The sequence below is a fragment of the Delphinus delphis genome, chromosome 6, assembly GCF_949987515.2.
Source record: "Delphinus delphis chromosome 6, mDelDel1.2, whole genome shotgun sequence".
Lineage (NCBI taxonomy): Eukaryota > Metazoa > Chordata > Mammalia > Artiodactyla > Delphinidae > Delphinus > Delphinus delphis.
Genome location: NC_082688.1, coordinates 89,428,453 through 89,447,059, shown reverse-complemented (window position 1 = coordinate 89,447,059; position 18,607 = coordinate 89,428,453). Strand labels below are relative to the sequence as shown.

The 18,607-nt window shown below is 58.4% G+C and overlaps 1 protein-coding gene across 1 annotated transcript; it reads right to left on the bottom strand.

Moving 5' to 3' along the window:
- Positions 1 to 6,835: 6,835 nt before the first annotated feature.
- On the bottom strand, positions 6,836 to 17,778 carry NINJ1 (ninjurin 1). The gene is made up of 4 exons (XM_060013528.1): positions 17,616 to 17,778; positions 9,568 to 9,793; positions 8,585 to 8,747; positions 6,836 to 7,428 (listed from the first exon to the last, which is right to left on the bottom strand). The coding sequence occupies exons 1-3, from the start codon at positions 17,688 to 17,690 to the stop codon at positions 8,593 to 8,595; spliced, it is 456 nt and encodes a 151-aa protein (XP_059869511.1). The 5' UTR covers positions 17,691 to 17,778; the 3' UTR covers positions 6,836 to 7,428; positions 8,585 to 8,592.
- Positions 17,779 to 18,607: the final 829 nt, after the last annotated feature.

Sequence of the window (18,607 nt, the reverse complement as noted above, 5' to 3'; positions counted from 1 at the left end):
CCCTGTCACCACCCTCATTACTGATGAGGGAGCGGAAGCTCAGACCCCAGGACCACACAGCTGCCAAGAGTGCCCTCCCCACACACGTACACATGCACACGCAGGCATACAAACATACATGCACACATACACGAAAAGTGTGCACATGTACACGTGCACAGTGCTCAGATACACACATGCACCGCACTAGGCGTGGGCTGCCAGGGCCTGGGCCTGGCCCCTGATGGGCTCCTCTCCCCCTTGCCCCCACCCTGTCAGCTCGTCCCTCTCCAGCCTCTTTGGGGAAACAGAAGTATGTTTGTCAACCCAAGAATCATCATGAGCTTGCATTTTCCATAGGGGGTTTCCGGAGGAACCCACAGCCTGACTCCAGGAACGACGCTACCATTGGGGCCCCAGGAGGGGTTCCACTCCCAGGTTTTAGTCTCTCAGAGCATGTGGGAAGGAAACAAGATGGGAGGCAGAGGAATCAGCTTCAGGACATGGTCTCTGGCTGATTCATTCAGCCAGCTCGTGAGCTAGTTCACTCATTTGCATGCCCAGCCATTAAAGTGAGGGCCAGGGCAAGGGAGAGCCAGGCATAGGAGCTCTCCTTTCTGCCCTGAAGCCTGGGACAGTGCAGCTTCCCACTCGCTCCTCCATCTCTGCACTGCAGGCTGTGGGTGTGTGTCTCCGAATTCTGAGCCTTAGTTTACCCATCTGTAAAAAGGGACACAACCTTGGGACCTGTCCTTGAGCATGGATATCCTGAGCTGGATAGCACTGTTCCAAGTACTGTTCTCTGGAAATTGCTTCATGAATTTACCACTTTGCTGGAAGGCATAGCTAATGCATGTTCTCTCTGGGACAGACTCCCATTGGGTGAAAGGAGTGCAGTTGTCTGTGCTCAGTGGGGAGGACACAGGTGCCACCCTGAGCTGAATGGGCTGAACGGATCCCCCAATGGCTGCGCACCACGTGAAGGTTCCTCTTGATCTTGTTCAGGGTCCAGGGTTAGGGATGCTGTGAACGTGCCCACTCCCTCCCAGCCTCCTCAGGGCTGTGAATGTGCACCGCACTCCAGGTCTCTTGCAGACAGTTCCCCATGTAAACTGGCCCTTATTGCTGCAGAGACACTGGAGGCCACCTTCCTGATTGGCCAGCCAGACCAGGGGACTAGTCCCTGCACCTGCTCCAGATTCTGAGCTCAGAAGGTGGCAGGGGTTCTCGAGGTCAGCAGACCCCTGAGGCCCAGCCCAGCATGTCCTGTCCAGTCTGTAGCCCCTCCATCCATTGTGAGCGAGCAGGATTCTGATTCTGAGGGTAATTGCTTCCTGGGCAGATGCCTGGGGTATTCTTGTTTTTTGGTTTTTGTTTTTGTTTCTTGCGGTACGCGGATCTCTCACCGTTGTGGCCTCTCCTGTTGCGGAGCACAGGCTCCGGATGCGCAGGCTCAGCAGCCATGGCTCACGGGCCCAGCCGCTCCGCAGCATGTGGGATCTTCCCGGACCGGGGCACGAACCCGTGTCCCCTGCATCGGCAGGCGGACTCTCAACCACTGCGCCACCAGGGAAGCCCGCCTGGGGTATTCTTGATGCTTGTCCTGCTCTCTGACAGACACGCTTGGGTAACAGTGACACATGCCCGGTGAAAGTGACAGACACAACTAGGTAAAGGGCACTACTGGGTGAAGGTGACAGACGCCTGACTGTAGGTGATAGAGACATCTGGGTAAAAGTAAATGAGGCCACTGTGTGAAGGGTGCAGGCAGAGCAAACACTGAATAAGCCAGTGCCTTGATCTCAGCCTTCCAACCCCCTGAAATAAATGTTTATACAGCACCCAGTCTGTGGCCTCTGTTATAGCAGCCCCGAACTAAGACAGCACCTTTGAGGGAACATCCCAGAGACAGGCCCCGCAGGCCTATGGCAGGGAAGTCCTGGGTACTGTCCACCCCCCGAGACCTGTGAGACCCTGTGGCAGGGTTCCATCCCCTGAGTGGGGGGCGGTGAGTGCCTGTCCCAGGTCTCAGGACCCGTCTGGTGAGCTGTGACAGTCCAGGACACCTATTCCCTTGGCTCGAGCTGGGCTACTTCTTGTGACTGCTGACTTTCTCCTTCCATCCATGACCTACCAAGGCCTTGCCCTGGAGGTCCGAAGCAGCCCCCGAGCTCAGGCTGTTCTTGGACCCTTTTGTGGATCCCTGCCTCAACGGCCCCTTCCTCGACTGTGCCTGGACTCCGTGCCTGCAGCTGAAGTCTGCGACAACAGCCCAGACCAGCAGCCAGGCCCGTCCACCATCTGCCTGCCCCTGGCTGGTTACTGCCATACAATGCCTGCACTCCTGGGCTGGGACTGAGGGAGGTAGAACAATGGGGCATCCATGTCTAGGCACAGTACCTCCCCGCATGAGGCCACGCCCTGCCAACCACCTTGTCAGTCAGTGACCATGACATGGAATGCATTAAGTCCATCAGGGTGTGAAAGACACCATGGGCCACAGTCTCCCCTGCTGGCCCCCTGACCCTCTGTCCCCCGTCCCCACCTCCATACCTCAACAACTGGAACTGCCCATGATCCATGCCTCTGCACCTTTGCACATGCTCTTCCCTCAGCAGGAACACTCTTTACTAACCATCCGCCCTCCACCCCCCCATCTACTCAACTGGGTCTTTGGTAAAATGCCATCTCCATCAGGAAAGTCCCCCAAAAACTCTAGTAAGAAAAGAGTAGTTCCTCATCCTGGCTATCACAGTGCTGGGATGACTGTCCCATCTCCAGTCTGCCTGGGGTGGGGAAGAACCCCCATGTGTAGGGAGAGGAATGAGGGAGGGTGTGAGGAGTATGGGAGGGACGGAAGTGATGCGGGCATTTGGGAGAAGTGTGTCTGTGAAGAAGGAGGTGTGTGTGTGAAGAGTAGTGGACCTGTGATGGAGGGAGTCAGGGCCCTAGATACTCTTGCCAGAGTGATGTGGTTCAGGCCGGGTGAGGTCACAGGCTGGTGTTTGTGGAACCAGAAATGCAACTGCAATTTGCACAATGCAGGGTTTCCCTCTGGGGAGAGGGCACAGGGTTCAGGTGTGGGTGCTGACACTGTTGGAATCTGGGGTTGTTATATCCAGTTCCCGCCAGGTCAGTGCTCTGTGGACTATCTCAGAGAAGATACTGCTCACCCTGTGCCCCCAAAACCTCTGCATAAACCCCAGGCCTGACCAAGCGCTGGGTCAGGTCCCTGCTGTATGGGCTCTGGGACCCCAGTCTTGTAGACTGGATGGGGGTTTGGGAGCGTGGAGCAGGGGCCCTTCCTCATCGCTGGCCACGTGGCAGCTGGGACCTCAATTCTCATTCCACCTGGAGGCAGGACTGGAGCCCCATCTCCCCTCTGAGGACACCAAGGGCTGGGGCAGGGCCTAGGGGGCTGCCATGGGGCATCTCCCCTGGGCCACACACAGGTCCAGCAGCTTAGCTTAGTTTCCCATGAAATAAATACTTGAGAGAAAGGGAAGAAAAATGTTAAAACATTCAGCTCCTTGATTTTTATAAATAATGTGGTGAGAAAAGAGGAACTAAGTTCAATTAAAGGCAGGTGGGAGAGAAGGTGCCTGAGAGAGAGGGGAGGGAAATGGGTAGGTGGGTGTGGCAGGTGTGGGAAGGAGGAAAGACCCAATCCTGCAGCAAAAGTCCACCTTCTTGGTCCACTGGCCCCCATCCCATCCTGGCCTACCTTCCTCAGAGCCCCCTGACTTACCCTGTCCTCCCCCCACCCAGGTCAAGTGGGCCATGGCCTTGAAGGGTGGACAGTGGGGATGGAGAGTCAGGGAAGGAGAACCTGTAGAGTGAAACGGACCTAGAATACTCCCAGGGTTTGAGCCAGGCAGGAATAAACTGTGGTGTCCTTGGACACATGCAGGGGACATGAGAAATGAGGAGACAAGAACAAGGGTTCCCGGAGGGACAGAGGGGTCCTGTTTGGGCTTCCACTGGCACAGAGCTACTTCCTCATCTGGTGACTCTGCCAGGGGTGACCTGGGGATGACTCATCTATCCCTACCCCTATCTATCATCTATCTGTCTATCTATCATCTACCTATCTATCTATCATCATCTATCCATCTGTCCATCAATCTATCATCTTTTTGTCATCCATCCATCCATCAGTCATCATCTATCTTTTACAGTAAGAAGGTTAAGCACACAGGCCCCCAGAGCTTGCTCAACAAGCTCTGCATGACTGCCCCCTCCCCTGCACTGACCACCCCACACTCCTTCAAGGCCAGCCCCAGCTCACGTGGCCTCAGGGCTCGTGCACCACAGCCTGTCTTTTCCTGGGGCTCCCTCCCGGTCCTGGGTCCCAGAGCATCAGTCTTGAGAGCTCCCCGGCTCTTGACTTCCCTGTGTGTCCCTCTGTGGAGTCCCCCAACTTGGCACGTATGTTTCCTTGCTTCTTACTCCTTAAGGGTCTCTGCCATCCCCAGGGAGGGCAGAGAAGTGTCCCCGGGTGGGGCAGCTGCATGGTAGGGCAGAGGGGGTAGTTAACAAGCAGTGGATGTGTTAGGGTCTCGGAGGACTCCCTGAGGGTTGTCTCACCCCTCTGGGTCTGGCTTGGCCCTGACTCGCTCTCTGGGCCTCGGTTTTCTGTCCATCCCTTGGCCACTGTGACACATGCACAGGGTTCGGAACTCGAGGAGGAGTGAATCTATTGCAGATGTTTACTAAGTACCTACTGTATGTCAGACACAGTGCTGGGGACATAGGCTGTGGGTGGTTGCAACCAGTGGGAGAGCCAGGTCAGACCAAATAGAAGTGCAAGTATGAGTAGGGGTCCACCTCCTCCCCCAGCTCAGGCAGAGCTTCCTCAGCCTTCAGGGAGATGGTGGGCAGGACCCTTCTTCTCAGGGAGCAGCCCTGGTCTTGGGCCAGACGGTGCAGGGGTAGTCAGGGCTCAGATATGGGCCCCAGGGGGACACTGTGGGCAGTGACGCTAGCCAATGGCACCAAAGGCAGAGTAAACCCAAATGGCCCACTGTGACAGTGACCAGCAGTGGTGGTCAGGAGGGCCAGTGGGGAAGACCTCAGGGCACAGCCCTGACCCGAGACAGCAGCAGCACGTGCCATGGGCCTCAGACAGGAAGACATCTGGAGTGAGGATCAGGGCGCCGGAACTGTAGAGGCATGAGCCTGGGTGCTGGTGGGGGGGCGGGGGGGGCAGTCACGTGTACCTGTTGGGGCAGCAGCTGGGGTAGGGGCTGTAGGGGGCTGGGATGCACAGACCCACCCACTGTCATGCCCTGTCCCCAGTGCCCCTAGCACCCGTGGAGGCCAGCCTGGCTTGGTGACCTGGGACCCAGTCCAGCCATCTGGGGCTTAACCTCTCTGGCCACATCTGGGCCAGCTTCCTGTCCTGGCCAAAGGAGGAACTAGGCCATCTGTTGGCCACGTCCATGGTCCACACAGGCTGGCATCCGTCTGGTGTGGCTGCCAGCCAGCCCATACCACAAGCCACAGACTGCTTCAGGCTATACCAGGCACGTGGTGCTGGGCAGCATCCACTTGTGCTGGGCCCTGGGCAGGGTTGGACCTGGGGGCATGGGCCCGGACACCATCCTGGACCCACCATGAGGGCCAGGTGGTAGGGAAGGTTCACAGCCAGGAGCCTGACCTCTGCTGCTTCCTGGCAATAACAAGACAGCCAAGGTAAGATGTGCTCATAGTGAGCGGCAGGAGAGGTGGTCCTCTGTACCACTTGCTCCCAGGGCCCAGCCACCTGCACAGCTCTGCATCTGACCCCTCTGGCTGGGGTGGCCCCAGGTTCATTGGATCCTCTGGGAACATGTGTCCACCCACTGCCTACCTGCTGGTCTTGCTTCTTCATGGACCTCATCCCATATGTGGATCACCTTTAAAAACTTTCTTTATGGGACATTCAGACACTCAGAAGAGCAGAGAGCTGGCCCCAGCTCTGCAGCCACTAGCACTTTCAATCTTATTTCATCCATTTCCCTATGTTTTTTCCTGGATTATTTATTTAAAGAAAAGCCCAGGATTAGATCATCTCACCCAGAAGCACTCCTGTTTATCAATCACTTTGTGCAGAGTTGAATTTTCAGCCCCACAGAAGAGTCTGTGGGGTCACCTGAATGTCTTAAGGAACAAGGTGTTGGAGCTGCCCCAGGCTCAGAGTGGAGAGGGCAAGAGGCGTGATGGGGGAGGGGCCTTGGGAGCTCCTGGGGGCTGCATCCCCACCCGGGGCTCCAGTTGCTTGGAGGGGATTCTCAGGTATCTCACCTAGAGAGGACCAAGTAAGAGCATTGCTGCCTCAAGGAGATGAGGGGGTGGGGCCAGCAGGAGTCAGAAGGGAGGCGACAAGGGGGCAGAGAGTGAGGGCTCAGGCCCTAGAGGCCACAGGGTGGACTGAGGGAGCTCGAGGGCCCAGCCAGGTGAGATGTGGCCCCAAGGCCCCCCCGAGACAGCACCTGGCCCTTGTTGGTGCCTCTGCAGGGTCGAGGCTTGCTCAGCACCCGCCCCACTCTCCTCAGTCCCCTTGGCCCGATTGACCAGCAGTGCCCAGCACCGCCACAAGGTGAGCCAGTCCTGTGGGTGCAGAAGGGACCTGTGTGGGCATGCAAACTGCAGGAAATGTGGGAGTGCTGGAACTTTCCATGAGGGTCTGGTCAGGGGTCACCAGTCCCCGAAGACACATGGGGGTGATGTCTGGAGATGCCAACAGAGGCTGCTCCCCACAAAGGTCACAGGCTTGTGGGGAGAGAGAGAGGAGGCCTGCACAGGCTGGTGCTCTGAGGGGCACGGTGCACAGCACCTGGGCCTGGGGGAGGGGAGGATGGCACTGGGAGCCACATGAGGAGGAGCATCAGCTTTACTGGTTACTTGTACTTAGAAAAGTGGGGGCTCAGACCGCCAAGGAGGGGTAGGGCCCTGCCGAGTCACTGCTGGTAGAGGGTGTGAGGCCTGAGTCAGTGGCCACGGTGGGGGTCCCACAGGGTCTCTGGTGGTCTATGGTCCTGGGTCAGAAAGTGCAGAGGTCATGGGTCACTCAGGGTGGGCAGCACACGAGGCCAGGACACTGCTGCACTGGCAGAGGGCAGGCGCCTCCTCGTCCCTCTGGAAATGTCCTGAGACGGTGCCAGCCTCTTGTCCCCCCATGCTTGGGCCTGCTGCATGTCCACGGCAGCGACGACCCTTGCTGAGGACTCTACAGTTCTGTCTTCTGGGCCTCACCGCGCCATGCTCCAGGAGGAGGAGCAGCTGAGGATGGGGCAGGCCCTGTGCTGGCCAGAGTGGCCTGACCGTGGGTGGCTTGCTTGGATGCAGTCCAGCGGGGCCAGCCTGGGCTGTGGCGGTTTGGGGGAATGCGCGCACAGGAGGGTGGGCCTCAAGGGCAAGGCGCCTCCTGGGTTTAGGCAGCTGCGGCCAGGCACGATCCGGGGGCATCTGCAAAGAAGGGAGAGGAGAGGCATGAGGGTCGCCAAGGCCAGAGGGGCCTCCAGTTCTGTTCTGGTGACCCTGCCTCAGTGTTGTGTCTGGCAACCAGCCCACAAATGTTGGGGTCACTCCGACTCCGGAATCAGACAGCCCAATTCTGACCTGGGAGAGCCCCAGTTTCCCCTCCTGGGTCACTGTCAGGATTTAAAAGCCGGGTCCCAACACGCTCTGATAGGGGCCCCCTGAGAGCATGGGCCGGCGGGTGGACATGTGCCGTGGGGCCCACAAGGTCTCCTTGCTAGGCTGATGCTTGGGGAGAGTCAGGACTGTGTCTGGGGCACACAAGCAGGTGATTAATAAGTGGCCCAGTCATCATGCAATGAGTGAGGGAGCAGGCTGGCATCCAGAGGCCTCCACGGGGGACAGACTTCACAACAAACTGGTGCCAGCAGCTGGGCAGTGAATCAGATGCCAGGTGGGGCCAATAGCAATGGCATGGGCAAGTGGAGGCCAGGTGCTCACAATGGGGCCACACAAAGGCCCTGCTCCCAGCATCTCACGGCATCGTCCACTTGGTCAATGTGTAAGGTTTTCTAGTATGCCCCTGACACATAGGTGCTTGCTGTGTAGGGACAGTCTCCCGTCCACTCTGCTGTGCTAGTGGATGGACAGTCGTCTGTGGCACCCACCTCTCCTCTGGGGCAGGCCCGAGGACTGCTGGACCCAAGGGTGGGTGGACCTGTGTTGTGCAGCCCTGGCCAGGGCTCCAGATTCTGGACACATGACACATGCCAGACCCACTGACCTTCTGCATCTGCCCTCATGACAATCAGGGTTGCCTGTGTCTGAGGCCCTACAGTAGGGGCTTGCTGAGTGTGTTATGAGGGTCACTCCACTCCCTTGTGGCTCCTGCTCCCAAGTGGGGTGACCCTGGGCAGGCGCTGGGTCTCTCTGAGCGAGGACAGTGGGCTGAGTGTGGTGTGGGGTTGCACACGGCCAGGGGCGCCCACCCTGCAAGGCCCAGGTGAGGGCAGACGCAGTCACAGGGGCTCTGCATGAAAGACCCTGAGTCCCCCATGCTGGGTCGGTGGCCCAGTGGGGTGAGTGGGTGGGCTCGTGGTGGAGCCACGTGTAGACCCTGCCGGGGTCGGCCCTGACAGCTCACCCGAGCCCCTACTGCCGGGGTGCCATGTCCATCGTGGGCTTCTGGACGCCAAAGGCAGTGATGAAGATGTTGACCACGACGATGATGAAGACCAGGCCGGTGGCCAGATTGTTGAGGAAGTCCAGCTTGGCATGCTTGGCAGGGTTGTTGAGGTCATACTTGACTGTGGGCGAGAGGGAGCAGACACTGCCCAGGGCTGTGCAACACCAAGGGGCCCTCTTCTGTCCCCCAGAGAGAGACATGGCTGCCTTAATACATTACAGACAGTGGGCTCTGGCCTGGGCAGTCTGGTATCTGTGGCCTGACCACTGCACTCCCCCTTGTTCAGTGAACAGAAGCTCAGAGGGGCCTGGTGTCTGGTCACGAAGTGGAAGGCATGGAGGCCCAGGCCCAGGCTTGGATTTTAAGGCACAATGTGCCGAACGTGCACAGGCAAGCACCTTTCTGAGTGCTGGTGCAATGATAATCTAGCCATCCTCACACCTACCCAAGGCTGTCCTTATGTCTACTTTCTAAGCAAGGAAACAGAGGTCCAAGAGGTCGTGTGACCTGCCTGAGGTCACACAGCCAGGCAGCGGTTGTGGGGAGCCCAAAGCTCTTGCTGCTCTTAGCCCTGACCCTCACCTTGGGGGCAGGACTACCACCTAATCCCTACGGACCGCCATAAGGTCTAGAGGGTACACAGTAGGTGCCCAGTACATATCAACTCTTAGTATAGTTATGACACTTTCCTGTGTCCTCAGCTTGGGTGAGTGGAAAGATGGAGACATGGGGTCCCTCTGGGGGCCACGGTGGGAGCTACATTTTGGACTACGTGCCTAGTGAGAAGGGCCAGGGCTCCCGTGCAGCTCTGTGAGGGCCTGGAAAACACTCAGTGGGGTAAGTGACGCATCCCAAGGTGCGTGCAGGCAGAATCAGCTGACCGTGGGGCAGGGGTACCCCAGGGCCCTCCCACTGCTGGGGCCCCCTGCCCAGGCACGCACCAAGGAAGATGAGCAGCACGCCCACACCAATCTGCAGCATGAGGGAGATGGAGATGAGGACCACCAGGGGGATGAAGAAGGCGAATCCAGGGCCCTGCTCGATGACAGCCTTCAGCTGGGAGGCGTTGGCCAACAGCAGTGCGATGTCCAGCATGCTCTCGGCCGCACTCTTCTTATTGGCATAATGGTTCATGTTGATGGGCTGGTTCCTGCCCCAGCGGGGTGGCTGCAGGGAGGGGGGCGGTCAGCCTGGGCTCTGCGGCAGGGGGCTGCAGGCCTGGGCCCACCCTGGTGTCCCCCCCTTTGAGCCTGGTCTCCTTCCCAGGGATGTGGGGGTTGATCGGATCAGCAGGTGAGGGCCCAGATAAGGGCTCAAAAGGAAAGTGCTTATTAATAGAACAAGAGGCCCAGAGAAGGCTGTGCAGCCCCTGCAAGACCCACCCTAGGAATCAAGTCCTGGAAGAGAAAGGAAACAAAACACAACCTTAGCACACACTCTGGTGTTAGATAGGAAAATGCCGCCAACTGTCTGCCTGCCATGGGCGGGGCCGTCTGGCAGCCTCCCCTGCATGCCCCTGCCTGCCCTCCTCTCCAGGAGGTGATTGGTGCCAGCGCGGGAAGTGACATGACGGCATCTGGATTCCACATCCCTGCATACTCGCCCAGACCTGAAACAAGTCTTCCTGGGATGGCCGATCCACCCAGGCCATCTCCCAGCTGTGCAGGCACACAGCAGGTGCTCAACAGATGCCTCAGCATTCTACAATGCAACTGAGCTTAGCTTCTTCCTTAATTTTTATTAAAAAAATTTTTAAAACCACTTTACTGAGGTGTGATCGACACACAAATACTGTACCTAATAAACGTGAACAACTTGAAGAGTTTGGAGCTAAGTGTGTACTGTGACACCATCACCACATCCAGGCCACCACACATCCAGAGTCTTCTCCTGACCCTTTATTATTAGTATTTGTGATAATACTAATATCACCCTTAGAGTGCTGTACTGGTCACGACATGCTGCACAGTGGATCTCCAGGGCTCATTCTGCCTTCATGTTCACGTTGATAAAACAGGAACACAAGTTCTGATAACTTCCCTCACTTCTGCCTGAGAACATCCCCACTCCTCAAGGCCAGGGCCCCTGTCCCTCCCAAGGGCCCTCCATGCCCCAGGGCCCCACCCAGAGCTGACTCCCCCTGTAGGATAGGCTCTTCTGTCCCAGGGCAGGAGGGGGGAGGGTAGTTAGGCAGGAGAAGGTCTGCCTCCGAGGTTGGAGTCCAGGCCACAAAGACCCCTCCCAGGACTGGAGTTTACCTCTTGGGGCGGCTGTTTCACTTGAAGCCAGCTGTAAGCTGCCAGGCCTCCTCTTTGTATCCAGCCCATCTGCTCTCCTCAAGCTGCCCCTGGCCAGGCCCCTCCCCAACCTCCCAGGACAAATCTGTACCCCTCAGCCCTGGCCACTTGTCCACAGGAATCCCTGAGCCACTAGGCCTCCTGGGGCCATTCAGATCTTGTTTCTAGAGTCATGAAAGAGGCAGGGATGGGAGGTGGGGGTTCTGGGGAGGGCAAGCCTCTACCTTCTGCAGCTGGAGATATTTCACCGTGGAAATTACAGAACTACAGAAGGGCGGGGTCATCATTTTTACATTATGTCTTTTAAATGTAATCTAGAATAACATGCCCAGGAGGGAGGACAGGAACGTAGGCGGCTCTGCTATGTCCTGCTTTCCCTCAGTGTCAGTTGTTCTTAAGTAGCAAATCTACTTGGTTTAAAATTCTAGACCCAAGAGCCCCCAAGGAAAGCCTCCTCCACTGGACCCAGGGCCCTGGCCTGCTCTTTGGGAAATTCCACGTGCAGCCTGAGGTCTCCTCTTTCTTTCTTCAACTCTCCCCTTTGCCTCTCCATGCCAGGCCTACAGCTGCACTCACATCTGGGTGGGCCACACCCCTGGACCAAGAACACCCAAGGCACACCACTCCTCCCCAGGGTCTGTGCCCTCCCCCCCAAAAGCACCAGACTGTCTCCCAGCTCTGCTCTTGCAAAGCGGCCCATCTGGCCATGCTTCACCATGTGTGTGCTCCTCTGGGTGTGGGCATCCTGGAGACACTGGCCCACTGGCCATGTGCCCCTAGGTTTCATAAACCAGAAGTGCCAAAATGTCTTCCACACACACGTAAGTACCCAATACACATCTACACACAAGCACAATACATATATGTGTGTAAGCACACACAAACATGTATACACAGTACACATGCACAAACACAGATGAGCACACATGCAGACGCATGTATACACACATATACAATACATATGTATATATGCATTAACAAACACACATACACACACATATGTACACATCCAGGCTAACTGTGGAGGCTTCTGAGGAGGAGGGAGAATTCCTTTTTATTCTGAGCTCTCTTGAACTGTTGAAATATTTTATGTCCATGCAGCCACATGCACATTCAAATACAGAATGACACCATCAGCAGCAGTGCCCCCAGCACAGGGCGCCTGTGCCCTGCTGTCCTCCATCTTGGGTGCCCAGGGCACAGCCCATCATCTTACTCACCCTTTAGCTAGGTGCTTTCCTCCAGGGAGTCCCCCGTCCTCACGCCCCATTTACCGAGGGTAAACTGAGGCTATATGGGGAGGAACCTTGTCCAAAGCCAATAGCAAGTGAGGGTTGCACTGGGATTTGAACCCAGGTCCCAGGGCTCAGAAGCCCTGAGAGCTGACACGACAGTCCCCTTGGGGCCTGCAGTGGGGGTCTGGGGTCTGGGTCATCTGTGAGCCTGAGTGCTCAGAAGTCCCCAGCCCCTGGCTCTAGCTGAGTGACCTCAGGACAGCCAGGCCCCTCTGGGGTTCAGTCTCCCATGTGTGCAACAGGGCCACAGAGCAAACATGCCAGGAGGTTCTGGGGGATCTGGCCACTGTCTCAGGGTCCCAGTTAGGAAGCAAGGGCCCCAGGCCATGTGCCCCTCATGATACAGGGCACTTCCTGCCCATACGGCCATCTGCTTCCTGTTCAACCTGTGCAGTGATAAGGAGTGCTGGCCAGAGGCTGCAGGCCAGGGGGCTGGTGAGGGGAGCTCTGGTCAAGCCCCAGCTCACTATAGCCTGGCAGTGTAGCCTTGACAACACGCTCCCCCTCACTGGGCCTCAGTTTCCCCATTTGTACACCCCAGGCCACAGTCTGGGAAGCTCTACAACCTACCAAGTGCCCTCACTAACACTGAGAAAGAGCACTGTTCTCCCATTCTATAGAGTGGGAGACTAAGGCTCAGGGGGGCTCACCCAGGGCTACTGTGAGGGAGGGGCAGATCAGAATTTGAACCAGCCTCTCCACCTCAAAGCTTAGGGCCATGTAGGACATGGCACAGCTTCATGTCCACCCTGGTCAGAGAGCCCAGGAGGTTTGTGTGGTAGGGGCTTGGGTGGGGAGGAGGCTGCAGGGCTGATCCGCTTCTCCCATGCCTGACCTCGTGTCCTAGGCCTTCTGCAGAGGGGCTTTGAGCTGTGGAGGGAGCTCTGGGCCCTAGAGGTGACTGCTGCACAGGTGAATCCCAGGGAGGCTGCTATCTTGAGAAGGTCACTGGGGCTGGGGGGGCGGTCAGAGCCCAGCTCTCACAGGTGCGGAGCTCTATGGGCCTGGACAGCCCACCTGCCCACCCAGCTGCCAGAAGCCATGCTGGGACCCTCTCACCGAGACCCCTGCCCATGACCTGGGCAGTGCAGGGAACAAATACCCAGTTTAATGTGTCCCTAGGGCCAAGAGGACTTCCCTGAAACCTCAACGGCATCCCAGAAGCTGAGTAAGCTTGGGGCTGCCAGACTTTTTCCCCTAAAAGCCAGAAAGGAGCCTGTGGGGAGGGAGCTGACTTCGGCAGATGCCCACAGGGCTGGCTCCTTGAGCCCACTTTCTGTGGACAGAGGGTCTCATCCCAGCCATTGGTAGGCAGCTTGCAGGGACCCAGGCCACCTGGCCCAGGGTCACACTGCTGGGCAACCTCAGCTTGGACAGGGAGGGGAGTTGGGACAGAAGCAGGATTCAAAGCAGGTTTGTGGTACTCAGAGAACCCAGTTTCAGCACAATGCATCCTCCAGTCCACCCTGGGCTTGGATGGGCTGCCCGTGGCCTACAGCTGGGCCCAGTAGGTCTGGCCCACCCCCAGCCTCCTGCCTGTACACTCTCTGCTCCCCTGGGAGACAAGGGCAGGCCAGGGCCATGGCCCACTGAACCCCTGCAGGACCCCTCAGGGTTTTGGTTATGGACTTCCACCAATCCTTCCTGCCCCAACTCTGCCACTGACTCCAAACCCCATGTACAAGTATGGAACAAGGAGCCCACATGGGAATTCCTACCCATGCTCCCAGAGCCCAATTGCATATCTGTAGAACCAAGCCCCCAATAAATCTATGAGGTTCATCAGCTACCCTGGGAGGAGCTGGGGTGTGGGCCTTCCATCAGCACCTATCCTTTATCATCTCCATATCCTGCCACACCACGGACCAACAGAATGCCTGGTCTGTGCCTCAGTTTCCTCATCTATAAAATGGGCACATAAAGGGGAGTGAATGAAGGGCTCAGAGGCCCAGTGGCTGGTCAGAGCACAGCTGGTGCAGGGCAGAACTGGATGTTCCTCTTTCTCACCACCCAGGCTTCACCACTTTGAAAGGTTGCCTCCAAAATGAACTGTACCAATTTGTAATTAATTCCACTTAAAAAATCCATAACAAGGAAGAGAAAGTACTAGCCCCAGAAAATGCATGAGCTGAGTGAGACCCGGGGTGCACTGGAGGTCCAGCTCCAGATGCTGGGCTATCGCAGCCACTTCTGCATAAGGCCCCTCCCCTTGGACTCAGTGGGCAACAGTGGATGTGCGGGCTCTGGCGTCCTTGCCTCTGGCTGGGACCTCAGAACTGACTGAATAGGATCTGTTGGGACCTGGGGTGTCCCTTGTCTGACCCACTAGTGCGCGGCATAAGCTGTTATTGTGGCCACCACCCGGACTCAGCATGAAGCCACCTGCTCCAGGTCACACTGGCTTACTCCTGCACTGTCCCCACACCGTCTGCACCCAGCCAGCCCCGAGATGTCTCTTGCTCCATGTCTGAGTTCATGGCAGGAAGTTTCCTGGGGTGGGGGGCGGGGGGGTTCCCTGATGCAGCTGGGCTGGGTTGGGCAGTCCCGTTTCCTGTGGACTCAGCAATGGCCAGCAGTAACCCCGCAGCCACATCAGGGCTGCCTTTTGGAACACGGCCAAGACCCCACCAGCCTCGGGATCTGCCAGGAAAGCAGAAATGAGAAAAAGAGCAAACTTGGGACTTCCCTGGAGGTCCAGCGGTTAAAACTCCATGCTTCCAATGCAGGGGGTATGGGTTCGATCCCTGGTTGGGGAACTAAGATCCCATATGTCGTGCAGCGCAGCCAAAAAAAAAGTTTAAGAGAAAAGGAGCAAACTTCCCCCAGCAGCTGACGCTGTGCACGCACCCCTCCCTCCCAGGACTTGGCTTCCAAGCCCAAATGTGGCCCCAGGAGCCTCACTGCACCCTGTCCTGCCACCTCCGTGCTGTGTCCTCAGCTGGCTGTGGTCCCAGAGTCTGCTGCAGGGTCCAACGCAGCTGCCCCCTGAGATAAATCCCCGTGCATGACACAGTCAAGGACCACATTTATTTTCACAATAAAATTGATGTTTACTATTCCTGCTGCTGCCAGCCGAAAGTGAGTTGACTTAGTGAAGACTCCAACTCACTCCTGCGGGGCATCTGAGCAGACGGGCCTTGTGTGGAGGCCATAGGGATATGGGGCACGGGGAGGGGGACATCTGCAGAGCTCCCCCACCACCCTGGCCCGACAGGGCTCATCTGCCCATGGATTACACATATAACTCTTCCCTGAGCCCAGCCACCCTGGGAGGTGAGTGATCCTGCCCCACTTCACAGAGGAGGAAACTGAGGTTCAGAGAGGGTCTGCACTTGCCCAAGGCCGCATGGCAGGGCGTCTTGAGACTGATGGCGGCTCTGGGCCTGGGCCTCCCACTCAGTCCTCTTGCAGCCAAGGACATAGTGGTGACCCAGCCCACACACCCTGCTGTCTGGGGCTCTTGCTTAAGTGGGGACACATCTGAAGATCCTGGGTTTGCCCCTCCTCCCAGCAAGCCTTTCTACCCCTCCTCAAGCAGGAGCTTGGGGCTCAGATTCAGGGAGGGACCGCCGGGAGAGAAGGCTGTGGAAAAGCCAGGTGAGGTGCAGGGGGAGGGCCATGCCTGTCCACAGGGATTGCACCTGAGGGAAGGTGCTGCCCTTTCCAAACCCTGCCTGGGCTTCATCTTTGGGAGAGGGTCTTGTGTGGCAGGCAGGAATGTTAACAACGCTGTGTGCCCAGTTTCCTACAGCACTTCACACGCATTAGCCCATTTAATCCTCACCATAACCCTCTGAGGGAGGGTTTTCACCCCGTTTCTCACCCCGTTTCACAAATGAGAAACTGAGACACAGAGTGATGTGCTCAAGAACACAGTGAGGCAGGTCCTGAGGGTGGGAAGGGGAAGGCGAAGGCTGGAGAGCAGTGTTGCGTGGGCCTGGGCCCCAGGCAGGGTGAGCAGAGCAGCCTTCAGTACTGACCATCTCTCCCAGAGCCTCCCTGCCTGTGACTGGAGCCACCCTGGAAGAATGTGTTCACGGTCACATGAGCTTCCAGCCCCTCCATGGCCTCCATAGCTGGCAAGGTCTGACCTCCCATACCACCTCCAGCTCCCCAGCTCCAATGTATTGATACTTGGTGGTCCAGCCCCTGGGCCTTTCTCTCACTGTTCTCCCTGCCTGGGATGCCCTTCCCAGGCATACCTGTACCCCATTCCAGTGCCAATGTCCCCACTGGTCAGGAAGCCTTCCTGACCCCACTCCCACCTGCCTTCAGAACCAACCCCTGGGAGTTCAGCACTTTGGCCGTGGCTTCTCCGTCTGGACCGGTCTCAGCTCTCAGACTGAGTGGTACAGGGCTGCAGCAACTGCAACTGGTCCCAAAGCCAATGAACGCAGTGATCCCTGAGCACACCCATCCTGCCTGCTGAGGGCCCGTTCCCCAGTCCAAGGCCTTGCTTGCCCCACATGTTCTCCCCCCATCCCCTAAATGTGGCCTGTTACTACAACATCGCCTAGGACTGGTCACCCACACCTGAGCAGGGCCAGTCTCTGCCTCAGTCAGGCGCACTTGGCCACCGTCCCTACCCCCATCCCCGGGGGGTCAGAAACTGAAAGAACGTCCAAAGTCAACAAGTTGGGAGGGCCGTGCTCAGGACTGCGCCGTAAACAGAGGCCCTGGGGAAGTGCTAGTCCAAGGCAAAGCCAGTTAGGAACCGCTACTCTGGCCCTGCCAGTGGGACAGGACCCCAGGGTGGGAGGGTACCAGCTGTAATATGGGACCACTGCCAGGGCCTGCCCCATGCCCACAGTGCTTCCAGGCCAGCAGGGCAGGCTCTGAATAGAGCCTCTCGTGCGGGTGGAGAGAGGAGAGGGGCCACAGTGGCACCAAGTTCCCCATCAGGGCACGCACAAGACTGTGCGGTCTCCGTGGACACCGTGGGTGTCGTAACTGTCTGCCCGCTGCTGGCCTGGGGCCCAGAAGCCGAGATCCACTCCGCCCAGTCCGGGCGCGCATCGAGCCGGCGGAGAGGCAAAGTTGGAGTGTGGTGTGGGAGCCGGGAACACAGGGGCCAGCGGGAAGTGGCGGGGGGAGGCCCCTCGGCTGTGCAGCTCGGTGTGGGCGCTACCTGCCCCGGGCCACGTCCGGCATTTTGCCAACCGCCCCAGCCCCCGCTCACTTTCCGGGGTGGCTGGAGCCCCAGGGCCACCGCTGGGGCCCCCGACCGCGCGGGTAGGGGGCGGAACGCACGGGGCGTGGCGACCACCGCCACCCTCATTAAGGACGCGGCGCGCAGCTGGTCGGCGCCCATAGGTCCCTAGGGGCCGCTGGCGCCGGGCTCAGAGAGGGCGGGCATCGGCCAAGGTCGCAGAGCGCCACGGGGGTAGGGGTGCTTACCGAGGCGTCCGGGGAGCCAAGCGAGCCCGGGCGCACGTCGCCATTGAGCTCATACTCCTCGGGTCGCGAGTCCATGGTGCGGCGCTGGGTCAGCCTTGCTCCGGGCCTCAGGGCGGCCGGCGCCTCAGCCTTTGAGACCCTGCTGCGTACCAGCGCCCCCTCCCGTCGGCCCGCCCCCCGGCCCGCCCAGCGCACGCCACTGCCCTCAGACTCCGCCCCCAGGCCGGGGCTGGAGGCCTGGCTGGCTGGTCCTAGACTGCCGCTCTCCTTTCCAGCGTGGGCGGCAAGGGCCGCGGAATCCCGCGCTGCGTTTCGGCACTCTTAGGCCCCGGACCTCGCGTGTTCGTGGTAAAGTACGTCGCCCTCTGTGCTCCTGTCGTGGACACTTTTAATCCATAAAACGAGGACAAGAACCGGCCTTTCCCCGGCCGCTTCGCTAACTGCCGAACGCGCTGTGAAGGCGAAAGGGCGCTCCCGCGGGTGTGGGTTTTGTTTTTTTTTTTTTTTTAACGGGGTGAGGCTCACCCCGGGGGCCCCACTGCAGGTCTCGCCAACACATCGTCCGCCCCACACCCGGAACCTGAGTCAACGAGTCGTGTGGGTCTCACACCCTCTGAGCCTCGGCCTTCTCGTCTAGGAAATGGGGGCATGAAGGCCTCCCACGCACTCACGAGGGGAGGGAAGGGGGAGGCAGAGAGCGGATCACCACAGGTTGGGCCCGCTTTGTGTGCCAGTGCCCGCCGTTGCCCCTCATGAAGCAGCCTCTGTGTCTTCAGGCAGGGCCCCCTTGTTTGGGGTGGCACCCTGTGTGTGCCCGTGCCAGCCGTCGGGGGTGGCCTGAGCGTGTTGGTTCCTCTAGCCCTTGGCTCTGTCGGCCAGGACGCGGGCCTCTCCCAGAAGCCAGGCAGGTACGAAGGGGCCAGGCATTATCTCCCCTGGCAGGTATGCGAAAGTACAGGCCTCTGTGTTCTCCTGTTCTGACCCTGACCCGG

What these genes read in the sequence shown, in the direction of transcription:
- NINJ1 (XM_060013528.1), bottom strand. Translation starts at nt 17,690, where the DNA reads ATGGACTCGCGACCCGAGGAGTATGAGCTCAATGGCGACGTGCGCCCG. An exon ending in TTGGCTCCCCGGACGCCTCG is followed by an intron (nt 9,794 to 17,615) that starts GTAAGCACCCCT and finishes CCCTCCCTGCAG; the next exon opens with CCACCCCGCTGGGGCAGGAA. An exon ending in CGTGCTGCTCATCTTCCTTG is followed by an intron (nt 8,748 to 9,567) that starts GTGCGTGCCTGG and finishes TCTCGCCCACAG; the next exon opens with TCAAGTATGACCTCAACAAC.